Here is an 18,167-nt window from a genome sequence, read left to right as displayed (position 1 = left end):
TAAATTTACGAGAAAAAAACTCCGAGATTAAAGTGGAGGTGATCAGCAAGTGAACGCAACACAGCAGCAGAGCAGACCGATTAAACTTAGTTTAACAGTTGAGCTGAATGTTTATTGATGACGTTCCCAATAATTGGAAGCTCCTTTGTTTGATTTATGATTTATCAATGTGTTATTCATTGATGGGTGGTTTGCAGGATCTCTGCAGCCCGATGACGCCATCGGCATCCCTGCAGCTTTCCACTTCAATCCTTTTCCTCCACTAAAGACAAGATCTCTACGTCTGTGTGACGCTTCCGTCTCAGGAGGAGCAGCATAGTTTTTTTTTTTTTTTTGGCATTTTCAACGTCCTAATGCTAATATAATAGAGTATTTTCATTCCTCTTTATTGTTTTATGTTGAAACGGGACGTTTCATCTGGATTAGGGACGTGTCTCTGAGCTCCTTATTTTACATATGAAACTCCGCTTTACTGACACTGAGCCGTCTCCACTGAAAATAATCTGATTTTGAGTCGCCAAAAGGTTCAGAATCAGAAAATTTACAAAAATACAAAAATTTACAAATCCAAAAACATAACTGATTGAAAAATATATGACTGTTATGAATGCAATTGTCTTTACAAAAAAAAAAAAAGATACAAGATTTTTAGTTTATATTATCTGGAGCATATAACATCTGGAGAGTGCTGAAGGCAACTTTAATAAGAAAAAGCTTTGTGATGAGAATAAAAAAAAAGAAACATAATCTTGATGGAAACAAACTAACAAAAGCATAACAATACTAAATTGTTTGGGGAGGCCTATACTTCAAACACAGCAAACCGCACAGATAACAAACATAGAACTTAATACTGATGAACTGAAACCATGAACTTAAATACAGTGAGATAATTAACTGAATAGAAACAGCTGTGAATAATTAAAGACTGAAAACTAATGTGACCATGCCTCAGCAAGAAATAAAACCCAAAAGATGTTATACTGAAAAGAAAGAAACTTGATTTTAATTCGATTAAAAATGCACTAGCCTTTTAATACAGCTAATTATTAAAATCTTAAATATAATAATCAAATCAACACCTGTTCTAATCAGACTATACACTACAAAGAAATACAAGATTGAAGTTATTTTGGGTTGATAACATCTTTCGCCGTGACAGGAATTTTATGTTATTATAGTAAACATTTTCACTTTATCAGAAGACAGTAAATATCCATCCGTCTCCAGCATTTTTAATATTATAAGGTTAACAGGACAGAAGAGGAACATCTCAATTTGTTCTCAGGGAGCATTGTTGTTTTTTTTTTTGTTGTTGTTGTTTTTTTTCGTTGCTATAACTAACTTCACAGCAGTGAGGAAAAAGAAAAGGATTTGAAAGTGCAGGACTTCTGAAACAGATGAACCTGTAAATTGAATATGCAATGAAAACTTTGGAGATCTGCTGCATGCTGTACTTGAATTCAGGCTCAGAGCGGGAAAACGTCAATTACTAAATATTTTATTCAATATGTCCCTTTTTTAACTTTTCCTCACTAAGACTTGGATACTTAAAACTCAAGGTCAAATGCTGAACTCACCCACAATGTCCCGTATTGAGGTCCCCCCAAAATGCACTTTTAAAAATTGCAAAAATGCACTTAACTTAACTTTTTTTCCCCTAAATTTATTTGAACTATAATGCATGTTGTTCTTGCAAGCAAGAACTGACAATTGACCATCTAAAAAGACTAAATGAAAACTAAATCAACCATAAAATGCTGTAAAACAGTTCATCCATTGTATTTCATTGAGCTAATTTTCTTAATCTTTGGATGTGTCTTTGTTATTATACTTAATTGATAACCTTAACAGTTTTTGTGTCTCAAAAGGTCACACATTTGTTCCCATTTGATCTAACTACCAAGTAGTTCATTTTAAATTGGTACAAATTGGAAAACACAAGCGTTTAAAGGTTATTTTTGCCCTTTAACTTCAATATAAAGACATTTTAAAAGGAAAGAAGAAGAGTTATTTTGTTGTTTTTGGATTACTTCAAGACTGCATCTAAAGTTTGTAAACTAATTACTTCTTTTGCTAACCCGTGACTTAAGTCCTACAAAGAGATTTGACAAAAAGACACACAAAAAAATAATGTCTGTCAGAACCATAGATGTAAATAAAAACGTATTTGACGTATTTCTGAGGAAAGTTCATTTATTGAATGAGCAGCATAAGTAAATGTGTTTCTTATGGCACTGGAAAACTTCCTAAACTGTTTCTGTCAATGCCACAATGCATATTCTTCCATTTCAAACTGTGGTGTTGTTTTTCTCCACACTAGGATCCTACAGCCCAGCAGGATGTGGACCCTTTGGGTCCCCGTCTAAACAAGAGTGAAAGACTTTCAGTTGGCAGAGAAATTTTGGGAAATTCCAAACACAAATCTTCCTTACAAAAGTGTCACTCCAGTGTAGAGTGGCATCAAACAAATACATAAATATACATTGTCCAGCATTGCAGCTGATCCTTAATTATTTTTGTTTAATTTTTTTATTTGAGTGGTTTAATTTTCTTGTTTTCTGCCAATATGTTTGCACCTTATTAAAACACTTTATTGCCAGACTAATAAAGCTGTCTTGGCTAAATCATTTAACTGCATCAGCATCTCTGTAAGGAAGTCCAGCTCTCTCTTTTCTGCTGCTCTTTGTCCCATCTATTATCAAGGTGAATCAGCTTGCCCATTTTATGCTCTCCATAAAACCTCTGAAGGCAGGGCTTCAACACATCATCTTAATTTTCAACTAAACTCCGGCTAAAGTGGTGTTTTTTGTATTTTTAACATGTTCTTCAGCATTTTACTGATGATGGAGGACTTATATAAAGAAAATTAGGCTTTATTCAAATCGTTGTGGATCAGAAGCAGAAAAAAAAACTGGTGTTTGAAAAGGATCATTTTTGTTACATTGAAGATATGGTACAAGCATCATTCTGATGCATCCACTTGCAGATGACTAGATTCATTTGTGTCACTCGAGCTGCCTCAAAACTCTACGGCTGGATGGAGGAGCATGTAAACAGATGGATGATGGGAAATGAGAGCGGGCTTACTCCGCACCAACAGTCCTCCCCCAACTCAGAGGTCTAGAATTTCCTCCTTGTAGACGATGCCTATTTGAATTTTTTTTTAAATTTTTTCTCCAAAGCAAAAGTTGCCTCTCCCTTTTGTCTTTTTTCTGCAGTAAGTTGACTTTTCTCAAAATATTGTGTTGTATTTCAAAAAAAAAAAAAAAAAGCACGGTTATTTTAAAATAGAACATGGCTCACATTTGGCTCAGCTGGCTGTGGGTCATACTGGGGCGCAGAAAACCTTAGGCATGTCCCTTCAGGCTACTGCCTAACTATGTAGCCACAGGGGGCCCCCCCAAGTCTGGGTCTCCCTGTGTCGGCCCCCAACCTGGATAAAATACAGGGTTGTGTCAGGAAGGACATCTGGCGTAAAACAATCTTTGCCAAACCACCTGTGGGAATCTAAAAGCTGCTTCGCTGTGGCGACCCCTGTAGGGATATGCCAAAAGATGGACAACATTTTCAAAATGCATAGTAAGCTTCGGTTTTCAAAAGTCCTAAAAAACGTTGTTATTATTTTCAGAGTTGAAATGTTGCTTCTATGTTGTAGATAATGAGTTTATTATCATGTTTTTCCACTTGTAGTTTTTTAGTTAAAACGTATTGACTTGTGAAAACAACTTTACAGAAAATTAAGTCTTTCCTTACAATATCAAACAAATTTAATTTACACTTATTTGATGGATCGTTTTTTAAAGTTTTTATTAATAATGAATTACTTTCCATAATGATTACATTCAACTCCCTTAATTACCAGGATAAAAAAAAAAAAACCCTTCTAAAACTTTTTTCACCCAAGCCCAATATTGCATTAATAGTTTGTGTTTGTAATTTACATAAAAGGTCAGCAGAGCAAACTCTGTCAGAGTTATTTTTATGGCACACAGAACAGTGCAATTACACTGAGGGGTTCAGCTTTTACACTTTTACAGTCTGAGCTGCTTTTGTGAGCCACGCTTATAATATAGAGCCTTGATTAAATTGGGTGCAGTAGGCTATTTGAGACGCCATCTGCTTGGAACTAAGAGTGAGAGTAATTAAAACAAACTTGCTGCTTAATAGAATTAAGCAAAACACAAAAAGAAAAACATAAGAAAATAAAATTGGGAGCTACTGTCCTTTGAAGGTTTTCATCCCTGAGCCAATTACATTTCATCCTTGGCGGCATGCAGTAAAAGAACATGGAGGGATGAGCCAAGTTAATTCGTATATAACAGACACAGATGGGAGCAGGCTTGCAAACATAAATGCATAGGGTCCAATTTGAACACAAAGGAATCTGATAACATCTGCATATATTAAAATTAAAGCCACGAGTGGCTAATTATGGCCCGGAGGTGCCACCCTCACTGACCCTCATTGGCTGAGCGACTGCTACACGCCCCTCAATTACCCCTCCTGCCCCTGTCACCCTGGTCAGAGACATGTAAAATGGTAAATGGTTAATGCCGTATACTTATGTAGTGTTTTTCTACCTTCCTCTAAGGCCCAAAGCACTTTACAGTCACAGACCCAGTCACACAGACATTCACACGCTAGTGGTGGCTCCACTGCCGAACACTGGATCCAACCTTCCACCAGAGGCAAGGTGGGGTTCAGGTGTCTTGCCCGAGGACACTTCGTCATATGGACGGGCAAAGCGGGAATCGAACCTGAAATATTACGATCAGAGGTCGACTGCCCTAACGCTGCACCACAGCTGCAATCATATGTTAAATTCACAAACTTTTTTTTTCTTTTAAATAGCAGCTTTTCTGTTTTTTTTTTGTTTGTTTTTTTACATCCATGGCAAACATATTATTTTTGGTCGTCTGGGGGTGACAAACAGGTACGTTTCAGAGGAATTGGCAAAAGTACACTTTTGGATTTCCTTGGCAACAAAGGTTTTTTTGCTTAGCATGTCCACATTCCTGATATTATCACATCCTACCTCATATTATTTTATTCAGCTTGAGCCAAGAATACAATGTTTCCAATTTTCAGGTAAAAAATGTGTGACCAACAGGGGAACGCAACTTTTGGAAGCTCGCCACACTAACGCTAATTTCAAATTAAAACATATGTATATGTATATATGTATATATATATATATATATATATATATATATATATATATATATATATATATATATATATATAACATTTCTTTCCCCAAATAGCTTTCTAATGATGCTCGAGGAGTTAGGTGGCAATAGACTAAAATTCCTAGTCAGTGTTTAAATTTTTAGAAGGTAGTAAAGAAAATTATTTGGAAGATCCTCTACCCGAGGTCAAAGGTCAACAAAATTTCAGTTGTGGCTGTATACGTAACCTTTGTCCTGTGAAATTTTGTGAAGACAATTTTCCATTTTGTGGGAAGAAATGTGACAATCGCCAAATTTAACACAGTGACTCGAAATGGCAGCTAGATCATCATTCCTGTGGCCATCCCATGAACTTTTTAAACTTCCTTTGAATATTCCTGAAATGAATTTTGTTAGTGAATTTTGATTTTTTTTTTTTGACGGTTTTGCTGCTGTGATGTCATTCTATTTTTTGGAAGGGAAGTCGTTCAACATGTTAAAAATGTATTTTCACCGGTTACTAGGTGAGTGCAAATTTTGTTTTTGAGTATGTGGTGGGGGTGAAATTATTCATTTAAAGGAGGAAGAATTGTAAAAACAATATGGCTGGATCATGACAATTCTAACACTATTTTCTCTGTTTTTGCCCATTAAAAAAAATGAATTCAGCCCTTGTGGCAGGTATGTTTGTTCACCTATATATAAGGGGGATTTTGGTTTATTTGCAGCTTAATAAAACTCTCCGACACTTAGTTTGAATGGTGACATGATAGTGCCAGTCGACCGGTTCTTAAATATTTTTTCCCCCATAGTGATGAAGGGCAGACTCTCATATGGATTTTACACAACCCCTGACAGTGTGAGCTTGTCACTTGAATTTAACACTGCCCTGTGGATTTTCCAGATGGCTGCACTGAGCGAGTTCATGACAGCACCCCGAAATCATGCTACTCACTCAAACACTCGTTGGCGGAGTCTCCGGTGGCCCTGGCCCAGGGTCTGTCCTGGTAAAAGGGGTGACATTTCTGGCAGTCAGCTCCCACGGTGTGATGCTGGCAGGCACAAACCAAGTCACCACGTTCCCCCTCAACGCACTCACTGGCATGACCGTTACACTTGCACCTAAGTGGAAAAAGGGTATAATATGGGTAAAATATGCCAAGACAGACTTTTTCTCTGTTTCTACTGTATGACACCAAAGGAGCCACAATCATGCACAGGTGGGTGAATTTTTACATCTCAATGAGGCGTCGTATCCTGTAATCTCCCCAAAATGATCTAAGATAAAGCTTTTATTACGTTTGATGAATCCTTTTAGCTGTGTCCCTTAACAATGGCTAAAATACTGCTAAAGAAAAAAGAAGGAATAAGCCAAATAACTACTGAGGATTAATCTAATCTGAACTTTTTCTATTCTCATTGGTCTTCAGTAGAAGGTACAAAGGAAGCATCTCCGTGAATTTGTCGGCACATATTTTTGAAGTGAATTCAATCTTAGATAAACAAAGAAAAGAAAAAAAGGTGAATATATTAACAAGCATCACAATATATTAATGTTGTGTAAATGCAAAAGCACTGCACACACTTGTGACATTTTCCAAACATTCCCTCTCATCACTTCTTAAAGATCATACACGAGCTGCAAACTGATGTGTCAGATCATGAACTGCTGTCTGTTATTTTTCTAAATTAAACCCATTTCTTATTTTTCCTCTTGTGAAAGGCATCTACCATGAACTAGCTTTTTTGGTTTTTTTGTACCTCTTATGTCACAGTGTCATCTTCAGTTGTCTGCAGTGTTGTCAACCAAGTAACTTTGTCTCTAGATTTAATGAGCTTTCACTTACCTCTTTTGACTATTTGAAAGGAAAAACTGTAAAACATGAATTTGTACTGTATATGAAGTAGGCATTGTACTCCTCTTGTCTATTTAGCATTGGAGCCTGTGCTGTGACTCAGCCCCTCCCACAAACCACACCACTAGAAGCACACACAGCTAAATGAAGCAAATGTTTTCCAGTTATGTTTCCAGCTGAAGCAGGTAAATGCAAAAGTATATCGTCCTTAATACTGTAATCTTTTGCACGTTACCTCAGTTCCGATTCAAACTATGCCATATTTTTCTGATTATAAGTCGCAGGAGCCAAAAAAATGCACAAAAAAAACACATAAATACGTTGCTCCAGAGTATAAGTTGCACCCCTGGCTAAACGATGTAAAATAAATGTGAATTATACTCCGGAAAATACGATACTATTGCTTATCGTTTCAAACGCTCAAAAAAGCATACCTGTTTAAATCAATGCTGTTTTCTATAGAGGCCTTAAGAGTCAAGGGTCAAATAACAAATGTAACACGTTAAATGTGAGCGTGCCATAGGTTGCAGTGGATCTGCTGTGGTCATTCTGTTCAGTCATAATGGAGCCACCCAGAAGGTCATGACACATGTCAGGAGGGGATGTGCTCTGCTGCACCAACATTAAAAACAAGTTTTACCACAAATGGCTTTTCAGTCATTTGAAATCCTTTTTATCCTTCTTCAATTTTGATCCAAAGTCATGTGAAAAAAAAAATGTGGCCTTCAGATTCATATAACTTTTGCCTGTTCAGCCATGATCTCTCATTTACTGTAATGTCATGAATCGGCATTGGTTGGAATCATACCAGGGTTTAAGAAACAAAAACGACCATAGTGTTGCTTTTGTGTTTTTCATTAGTGCTGACCATATAATAAATGTGCAAATGGAAAGATTTGTTTTTATGTGGTTATTTTGAACATTTGCGGTATGCTTAACTGCTTTGCCGTGTAACAATCACGCCTGGTTTCAGTTACAATGAACTCAGTTGCTTCTCATTGCTTTAAACACCTCAAACTTGTGAAAGCCCCACATTGTCAGTTTCTTGTGTCAGACTCTTGACCTGTAACAATTTATTCATGGATGTTACCTTAACGATAAAATGTTCTGGTTTGTGTAATTTTAAGTTTAAACCTTTAAAGGGTGTTCTCCTTAAATTAACCAAATACAATTTATTTCACCTACTTCAGTTCCTGCACAAAGTTTCTCAAAGAAATCCAAACATATATAAGCAACTAACATCTATTAGCAAGGCTTCTTTTTAAAGAAAATGTTTTTTACATTTGGTTTCATAGACAGTGTTAACATATAGCTTTATTGTGTTGACCAAGGTTGTTCATTTGGTGATTCATCAGTGACATTTTTCTGTGAATCTCTTAAATGGCTCCTGAAGTTTGAAGGATTTCACCTACAAGTTTCTCAGACCCAAAACTTGATTTTTGAAAGATTTTTTTTCTCAAGATGATTAGATATTGGGTGTAAAATGGGACCTTGAAAATCTTTTGCAGTCTTCTATAAAAAAATATTGTTAGGCAGAACTCTGCACACTTTTATAAAACGATACGTTCTTGTGGACAGTTGTTAATCAATGGAGTTAGCCTTTACAAACAGGAAAAACAATAAGCATTCCTTTAAATGTGATAATGTAACTTAGATTTTTTTTCTAGAGCATTGTATTGGGCTCAACAAGAAAAAGATTTTAGGAGAAAGAAATCTATAAACGCGAACAAAATTCATTCTTTCTTTCAGAAATTCAACTTAAATTTAAAAAAAAATGTAAAAACAGTTGTACATTACTGTACAACCATCTAAAAAATAGATTTGTTGAAAAAATGTGTTTAAAACATCCTCAAGTGAGAAGATCAGCAAGAATGGACACAGGAGTTTTGGTGAAATTATTGCATGATCTAATTTGAAAAAAATAAATGGTAACATTTTCTTTTGAAGTACAGTACTTACAGTGTATATAAGTGGTATTTACATGGTACTTACTGTGTAACTACTGGGTACTTTCAGGGTATTTACATGGTACTTTTATGGGACTTACTGGGTAATTACATGGTACTTTTTGTGAACCAAATAGTACCACATAAATACACAGTAAGTACCATGTAAGTACAAAGTAGACACGGAAAGTACCATGTAAACACACTGTAAGTACCAAGTAAACTCCATAAAAAGTTCCATGTAAATACCCTAAAAGTACCACAATAAGTACCATGTAAATACCACTTAAGTACACTGTACGTACAGTACTGTAAAAGACAGCGTTACTTAATAAATAAATAAAAGCTCAATATTTACAATATTTTGTTGCAATTAAAAGCACATATTTTTTATTTTTCTGTAAACAAAATTAGTCAAACTGACACAAATGTCTTGGATCATCATGGGTTAAAACTTTCCAAATCATTTTCTATATATTTCAGACAATTTGTTAAAATTAATTCAGTTTGGTAAACGGCATAGCCTTGTATAGTGAATTTCTACCTTCCTCGAAGGCACAAGGCGCTTTACAGTCACAACGACATTTCCCCTTTCACCCACTGATGGCTATTCACACACTGGCACCAACCTTCCACCAGTGGGAATTGAACCTTCTGCCTTCTGATCAGAGGTCGAACCCCTACCGTTGCACCATGGCCGCACAATTGCTATGCAATTTTCTCAGGATTTTTACACATTTACACCTTCCGACTTGTTGAAATATTTTCCTCTGGAGTGTAGTTGCAGCTGCCTTTGCGGTGTGTGGTACATCTGGCAGGCTGCCTGCTTTTCTCAAGGAGATGTGATCAGATACTTGTGAATGAATGACAACTTATGTCAAAATTAGTCAGCTGCTGTAGAGACACATGGTTTTGCCAGCCAGAGGCTTGGTCTAAGTAATTTCTTTTGTCACTTGCCTTGCCAACAACACGTAACACTAAAGTGACTCCAGTCAAAATGTTAGACCTTTGTGAAAATTGTTGTATGATGAATCTAATTGGACATATTTTGGGGAACTGAGGGCACAAACAACATATGGCCACCTGCCAAAACAATAAAGAATAAATGTTTGGATTCAAAACATTTTCTTTAAACTTTTCTTACAGACTCTGTTATAGAAAGACTTTAAATTCAACCATTGATTTTTTTTTTTTTTTCTGGATTGAGACATTAACTTGTTTTTTTTTTATTGCGCAATAAAGTTGCCGTGTGACAGATTTTTTTGTTTTGTTGACAATACAAGTCTACAATGCACTGATCAGTTTTTACACTGAAAAACATTACAACTCAAAGGAAGATCTATAGATCAGAAGGCAAAGACAACATATTAACCTACAACTAAAATTTGATAACACATAAGAATTTTCTTTTTAAATTTGAAAATGGAAAAGGACAACAACAAGCTAAAAGTATTAAAGAGAACACAGAAAATTCCTTTTGTATAAGAAACAAGGGCCTAAAGTCAATCTAAGTCACTTAGACTATACTGCATTACTCAGTGGTTAAGCTATTGTCAGGAGCGGCCGCATCTGAAAGAGAGTGCGGTGTGTCTTGCAATTCCCCTGAGCCTCATTAAAAATGAAACTTGTGATTGTTGTGGTAAATGCAATGGAAGCTGCTCACACCTTTGATGTATGACGTGATGTGATGCTGTCATACGGTGCCCTTACATCACACTCTAGTGACTAGTCAATAGTAAAGCTTACAGGTTACATAGGCAAACCTGTACGGGGCACACAAGGAGCGCACACTTATCACATGAGCAGCACTTATGAGCCACTTGAGCAGTCTGTAGGATTTGGGGTGGGTAAAAAGAAAATTAAAATATCCGTATGACACGCCTGAATCTTGCCTACTTCACCCTGACGTTATCCTGGCACGTTCCATGAGTGTTTGCTACAACTTGGCGCTCACAGCATGCCCATAGGAAAAATGTGCATGAACATATTTGCTCATTACCTCACTGAACAGTCTACTACTTTGCTATTTCATGCAGGCCACTTGCGTGCCTCGTACACGTTTGCCCATTTTTACCACAGACAGCCCGCATCTAGCCATAAGGGCAGTTGTGACTAAAATAGAGTATATTTGTTTTAGCAGACCCAAAATGACTAAGCCAATTGTCGAGTCGGTGAAATTGTTTAATTCACCCAGGAATGCAGAACTCTATCTTGAAAATTGTAATATTTCTTTTGTTGTTATAAAATTGACTTTCTTATTGCATTCTGATGCTGCTCTGTTTACCACGAACCCTTAGAAGTTACATCCCCCTTCTTGCATATGGCCAGTCTGCTAATCTGAAAAGCAGCAGGGCGTTATCCTAAAATAATGTGATGACAATGAGAAACAACAGGTGCGATTTGACTTTTAAATGAATTGATTTTACAATGAAAAAAAGGGGGGAACACTGAATGTTATCACAAAAAACATGTGTGAATGAGGTTCAAAGATCACCTTGTTATTGTGTGATGGACTATCCTGGACTCCTGCAAGTTGTAGGTTCAAAGACTTCAATACCTAATGAAGGCATATAGGTCAAGCATCTACATAATTTAAAAGAAGAAGAGTTACTGTGCAATACTGTGCACAGATTCAACTGTTAGTCAATAAGCAGCTTTCCCCAAATAATTGAGATTAAAGGTCAACTTTTTAGGTTATGGCTCTGCAAAAGTAGATTTCTTGATCCAGATTGAACCAATGACCTTCTACGTAAAACCTCTAACATTTGAGTTCACTGCAGGTGTTCTCAAATCTCCCTTGAGTTTGGGTCCTATCGATATTCTGTGGAAAATCACAACAAATCTTGCAGCATGCGACTTGCAGATGTGACGTGAAGCAGTGTGGTGTGAAAGCATGTGTACTTGATCAGAAAGCCTAGATTTAAGGGTACCATGGTGCTGTGTGGGTCTGTCCCTCAGGTGTTGTGGACATTGATGGGTAATTTGTCATGCCGCTGTGCTGATCCTAAGTGTTTATGACAGGTGTCAGATCAAGTTTATACTCTCTTTGAAGGCTTCATCTCAACGACTTAATCGTCCACTCCTGTCTGCAGCAGAAAATGTGCAGCATGGTCCGCAGTGCCGTGTTCTTTCTCATTACAGGGAGTAACAAACCAAGAGAGGTGGAGGGGGAACGGGGAATTCTTGGTTTGCTTTCATCAGATGGGTAACTTGACAGATAGCAAAAAGTAGAGGATGAAGAGCTAGCCACTTATCTTGCTTTTGCACACATACACTATCCCAGTTTTATGCAACTCCATGCTCTGGGAAGTATACAGAATATCCACATTATAGATCACTAACAATGACTCTGCTCTCCTGATATTTCCAATAGACTGCATACTAATGCTATAAGTCATTTTTTTTTCAGCTATTGTTGCAAATACTGTTTATATAAAGCTATCTGCCTATGAACAGAAATGCCATGTCCCTTTTTCTGTCATAAACATTGAAATTTATATTTAACTTCATTTTATTCTCATCATAATTAAATAAAAAACCTGATGCATTTAATGGTGAATTCAAGCTAAGCTTTATAAGTAATCCCATATAAATGCATTAAATGTGATTATTTGTGACAAGTGATCAAACGTTTGCTGTCATTTGGTTGCAACCCATCATGCGGTTGCTCCAGCAGAAACATTTCCTCCAGATTTCAGTGGACTTTTTTTTCCTGATCAGAAACGGAAATCCCTACCAAAGTTCACGTTTTGATTCCAAATTTAACAGGATTTGATCACAAATTCATCAACTTTTGATTCAAAAAACAATGTTTATTTGGTTAAATGAAAACTCTTGTCAGAAAACTAGATATAAGCTTAACAAATATGGAATTTTAATTATTAAACAATTCTTGTTTGCTTCGTCTAACATTTTATGCCTTTTTTTAAATTAATCTAAAAAGAGAACTGATTATAACTATGATTATAACTATAACTAACGATATCTTCATGGGCTTTTCAAAAGCTTAAATTCCGACTGATGGCATGTGAAAATAAAAATGTGGCCTGTGGCGTGCAAAAACACGCTGAACGGGCATTCTTCAACTGGCTTTACAGGGTTCACACTGGACTGGTGCTACCTGATACCAGCGCGGGGACTCACGGTTGGAAGAGGCTTGGTGCAAAATGAAGTGGTGCAAACCTCACTGATCTTGCTCCAGGCTTTTTGTTTTACAGATTTATTCTGACATATAAAAGACTTGGTGTCATATACTTTTGACTGGACACAAACCGCAATAGCTGCGCAGTGGCACAGTGGTTAGCACTCTTGCCTAAAAGCAAGAAGGCCCCCGGTTCAATGGGGAACCTTTCTGTGTGGAATTTGCATGTTTGCATGCGTGAGTTCTCTCCGGGGTCTCCAGCTTCCTCCCACCATCCAAAAACATGCTTCATAGGTCAATTGGCAACTCTAAATTGTTCATGGATGAGAGTGTGAGAGTGAATGGATGTGTGATATGTGACTGGCGACATGTCCAGGGTGTTCCCTGCCTTCGCCCACAAGTGGCCGGGATAGTAAATTCATTCTGCGGTTCCCAATGGTTACTTTTTAAAGTTAAAAGCAACTTAAAAATATTCAGGTTTTTCAAAACGAAATGCAATCTATTTAAGCTGATGTTTGCTTCATTTACAGAACATTCTCAACTTGCAACAGCAAATGTTCTGATGCACTAACAGCAAGTCTTCGTTTTTTAAATATTAAGCTTTCGTTTATTAGTAATAAAAAGCAGTGAAACAGCTATTTCATAACTCCAATGTTTAGAGATTTTTATGTGCAGGTATATTTTAAATATAAATATTTGTAATGAAACCACCATAAACCAAGTTCAGTAACCCTGTAGTAGACGCAGGTACCACACAGTACCCGTCCAAACAGATTTTTGAGAAGCAAGTCATTTTTTTATGAGGAAAAATCCATTTAAGAACAATTAAGTTTTGATATACACATATTTTCTTGATTAGCAAAACAATCTCAACACTTTCTGTGTCATGGTCACTTTTAAAACAGTTGTCATGTCCGTGTTTTAAAAAGAACGCTACAAATATGACACTACTAAATCCGAGTCCCTGATTGGTTAAGGTTCAACTGGTTTAACAGCGTGCTTTGTACATAGAGCCCAAAAACTGACTTATACGCACATTTACTTAAACTTTTCTTTGAAAGTTGTCACTTGAATGCACATTTGTGAGCCAGGTGTGAATGTAGAATTAGAGCTGCACTTGGACTGACACGTCCACTGTGTAAACCCAAAGTTGTTGTTATTGAGCGCCATTTTTTTCTCCGCCTTGTCTTTATAAACTGGGTGTTGTGTTGTACAGTAGATTCAGCTTCTCTACCTCAACAACTAACTTCCTGTTGCCCTTAGTGCAAAGTTCACAGTAGTTGTTGGTGCGATGCGTACTGTTTTTGTCTCTGTGATAGTTATGGGAAAGTTTTATTTTGAAAGTAAACTAAAAGTTAATTTTAAGACTTGCAGCTTGTTTCCTTTGTTTCTCTGGCTGTAGCTCTGCAGTTTGACATGGAGATGTGGGAAAATAAAAAAACTCAACTAAATTCCAACTAAATTTTAGCATTGCATCGCTGTCAATAGTAAGAAAGGTTTATGAAGTCTCAGGTGTGAATCTTCTGAAGCAGATTACTCGCATCTGACATGACACATATGCACTGCTGCTGCTTTGGTGTGAATTAGGTGTAATTCTATAAGCACAAAAATGCTGTTTGACAGCCTTCATGAGCATTCCAAGCTTTTCGATTTTCCAAATTACTCTTATGGATATGACAGAAAGAGCTGCATGCGCAGGTGGTCGGTTCAAAGGTGGCTTAAAATCCCATGTTTATTTACCTGCACGGTGGAAATTAAAGCACTTTAAAGAAAGCCTTCTGGGAATTTCGGAATGTGCAGTTTCTAGTTTCATTACCTGCCTCCCACAGAGAAATCCGAGATGGCGTAGAAGTACGAGCGCAAAACTTTGGCATCTTTGAAAAACTCGTCTCCAAAAGTGTTCAGGCGGTCCAGAGAAATGAGCAGGTCAGTGGCTGTCACCCATTCCTGAAAAGAAAAGAAAAGAAAAGACAGATGAAAAAAAAAAGACTGGGACCAAACATAATTAAAAACTAACAAGCTGATGTTGCCAAATGAAGAGAAATGGAGTGGAACCATAGGGACTGTGTGTTGGCAGCTGTAGTTGCTAAGGCACAAGCAGGAGGCAAGTAGGGCAAAACACCACTAAACAGACTATAAACAAAAAGTCTTTGCAAAGTTATGAGTTCAAATTAGTGGTGTCTTAATGGGTCAGCAGACTAGATTGAACATTTATCAGCAGAATAAAACTGTGGAAGGGGAAATACTGATAATATAGCAGGAAGGCTATAAGCGATTAATGTGAGCAAAACATTAATAAAAATTAAAAGAAAGTAAAAGGAAAAAACACCTCAGTTGTACTTCAGTATAACAAACTGTCCTTGGCAAAGCTCCCAAACCTGATATGATTTAAGCTCCTTTCTTTGAACCCATTGCAAAGATAAAGGTGGGATGAAGCATCAGTGGGAGAAGAGAGACAGCAAAACGCACAGAGAAAGCCAAAACAGGAAGTACAATGGTAGAGTAGGAGATAAAAGTGAGGCCAGGTTAAGAGAAAACAAATGACATAAAAAAATAATGCTGCAGAGCATCTTTTTGCTTCTTCCTGGTTTGGGACTCCAAAAAAAAGCTGTGTGTTGTGAAGACCTCCCTAGAGATGTCTTTGAAGTGTGTCAGGAGGAAGACTAGAGCGGATGGGCTTCAGACTAAAAAAATACTTTGAATTCATTCATTGACCCTTTTCTCAGAAATTACGCAACATCTTTGTCTCTAAATCTCATCAAATTACCTAAAGCACACAGGGATTTGCTCAAGAAAACATTCAGGTGATTTCGAAGAAAGAATTGACCAAAATATGTACTTTAAAGAAAAATGTACCTCGAAAATTAGTCGCATCGCATTTTTTAAGTTTAGTGCTCCTGGTTTTCTTCTCTTAAATAATGCAAGCTAAGACTGTTTTCAGTTGTATTGTGTTTGCTGAGTTTGATCCTTCCTCTCAGTCATCATATCATCTGAATAAATGAGTCCTCAGGATTTTCAGGACCATGCTTTTCGGTTTTCCACTCTCTGTCTTCTTTTCACCTTTTCTTTCTTAAGAAGAAAAGGCTTTTCTGAAAAACCTTTCCACAAGCCACGTGAACGATCAGGACCTTCACCTTTCACCGGCGGATGTGTAGAAGCTGCACATGTTACTTCTATCGCCCTATCTTAGGGAGATAAAAGTAAAAAAAATAAAAATAAAAAATTGGTGCTGGTTTTTATGGTACACACTAGGAACTAACTGGTGCGCACCTGGAACTAACAAGAAACCACAACTAAATACCGTATTTTCCGGACTATAAGTCGCTCCGGAGTATAAGTCGCACCAGCCCAAAAATGCATTATAAAGTAGAAAAAAACACAGATAAGTCGCACTGGGCTATAAGTCGCATTTTGACGGGAAATTTATTTGACAAAATCTGGGACCAAGAACTAATAACTTTCACAACCTCATATTACACAATCATAGCAGACTGTTTATCTCATAATTTCACAGTAATTCTTTCTCATACTTATTTATTTATTCCTTTCATGAAGCATCATTGTCCAACTAATACTCTGTTTTCATCCTGTATTTGTAGAAACAGTTGTTATTTTTATTGCATTTCTGAATCTATGAAATCATTGGAAAATAGAATATTATGTTGTTAGCCTTCAAGATCTTACTGTAAAAAAAAGTTTGCTGATTCTCTGAGTCACTTAACATACTCTTAACACTTAACATACCTCATACATCAAATTGACCCAGGAACATCATCTCTGTTCCTCACAAATGAACATAACAGGAGGGTTAACAATGTATTTATTTCAATTTATTTCTAATATAAGTCGCTGCGGAGTATTAGTCGCACCCCTTGCCAAACTATGAAAAAAAGGGCGACTTATAGTCCGGAAAATACGGTACATGGTTTTCAGTTATATGTAACTTTAGGGGCTTTGGACTCTCACATTAGGTTATGATTGTTTTTTTGTTTGTTTTTTTGTTCAGACACATATAGTTCAATTTTTTAACATGTTTAAGTTTGGCAAGTTTTACTTCTGTCTCCTGAGTTGGGCTCTTCAAACACACAGATTTATTTCCATCTTTTTCATTAGTACGTTTTCGGATGCTACCGATTCAAAGTAAAGAAGTACAATTTGTCTTTTTTATTGTAAGTCATCAAGTTAGTAGCTTGATGTCTGCTGCACATGCCACAGATGAAATCAAAAATGCTTTACAGTAAAAAACAAAGACGTTATCATGAATATTTAACAATAAGCCTCCTACTCAACTAAAAGCATTTCTAAAAAATATGCATTACCTTTTTTTTTTAAAGACTTAACATGATCTAACTAACCTATTTAATTTTTATTGTTTTAATGTTTGTACCCGTTTTTTGTTCAAATGAGATTTTTGAAAAGGTTCTTTAAAATAATCAGGAATCAGGAAACTTTATTGTCATTTTATCATGATAAAACGAAATTAGGCTCTCTGGTCCCGGGCCAGCCGTTTACATTCAGACATAAATAAATATAGTATCAATAATGATATCAGACTGTTACGGAGATAAGAAGCGTTATTAATAAATGTTCAAACTATGTGGAATTGTGCATGAAATGCAGTCAAAAATCAAACAGGTGTTTGTTTGGAGTGCGGACTGAAAGACGGACACGGCTTAAAAACAAACCTGACTTGCGCAGTTCGTAAGCTGAATGTTATAGTTTGATAAGTATCTGCACGACCCTCCTACTACTGTAAGTTTGTCCTTGAAACACCCAGGCTTTTCTGAAAAACTCCATCCTTTCCACAAGCCACACGAACGATCAGGACCTTCACCTTTCACCGGCAGACGTGTAGAAGCTGCACATGAGTGGGCTCACACCAGCTCTTTGTTCTACCAGAGATGCTACTCAGAACTGTTTACACACATTTTCTTTTTTTATTTGAAGCATCTGAAAACCTTACCCCAAATAATTGGTGAAACAGATGCTTGTGGCTTTCATGGATCATGTAACCTCCTAGCTCTTTTTTTTTTTTTTACTATCACTGTTTCCT

At 36.7% G+C, this 18,167-nt stretch overlaps 1 protein-coding gene across 2 annotated transcripts in view; it reads right to left on the bottom strand.

The window, feature by feature from the left end:
• The window catches only part of lamc3 (laminin subunit gamma 3), a 151,830-nt gene that overhangs the window by 106,628 nt on the left and 27,035 nt on the right, over positions 1 to 18,167 (bottom strand). For both annotated transcript variants that reach the window (XM_011481525.3, XM_011481527.3), the window contains exons 3-4: positions 14,931 to 15,061; positions 6,127 to 6,293 (exon numbers count right to left, since the gene is read on the bottom strand). In XM_011481525.3, the coding sequence (XP_011479827.2) occupies positions 6,127 to 6,293; positions 14,931 to 15,061 (298 nt within the window). The remainder of the gene's footprint in view (positions 1 to 6,126; positions 6,294 to 14,930; positions 15,062 to 18,167) is intronic.

This window comes from Oryzias latipes, chromosome 12, assembly GCF_002234675.1.
Source record: "Oryzias latipes chromosome 12, ASM223467v1".
Classification (NCBI taxonomy): domain Eukaryota; kingdom Metazoa; phylum Chordata; class Actinopteri; order Beloniformes; family Adrianichthyidae; genus Oryzias; species Oryzias latipes.
The sequence above is the reverse complement of the archived record's forward strand: the minus strand, read 5'-3'. Positions and strand labels throughout refer to the sequence as shown.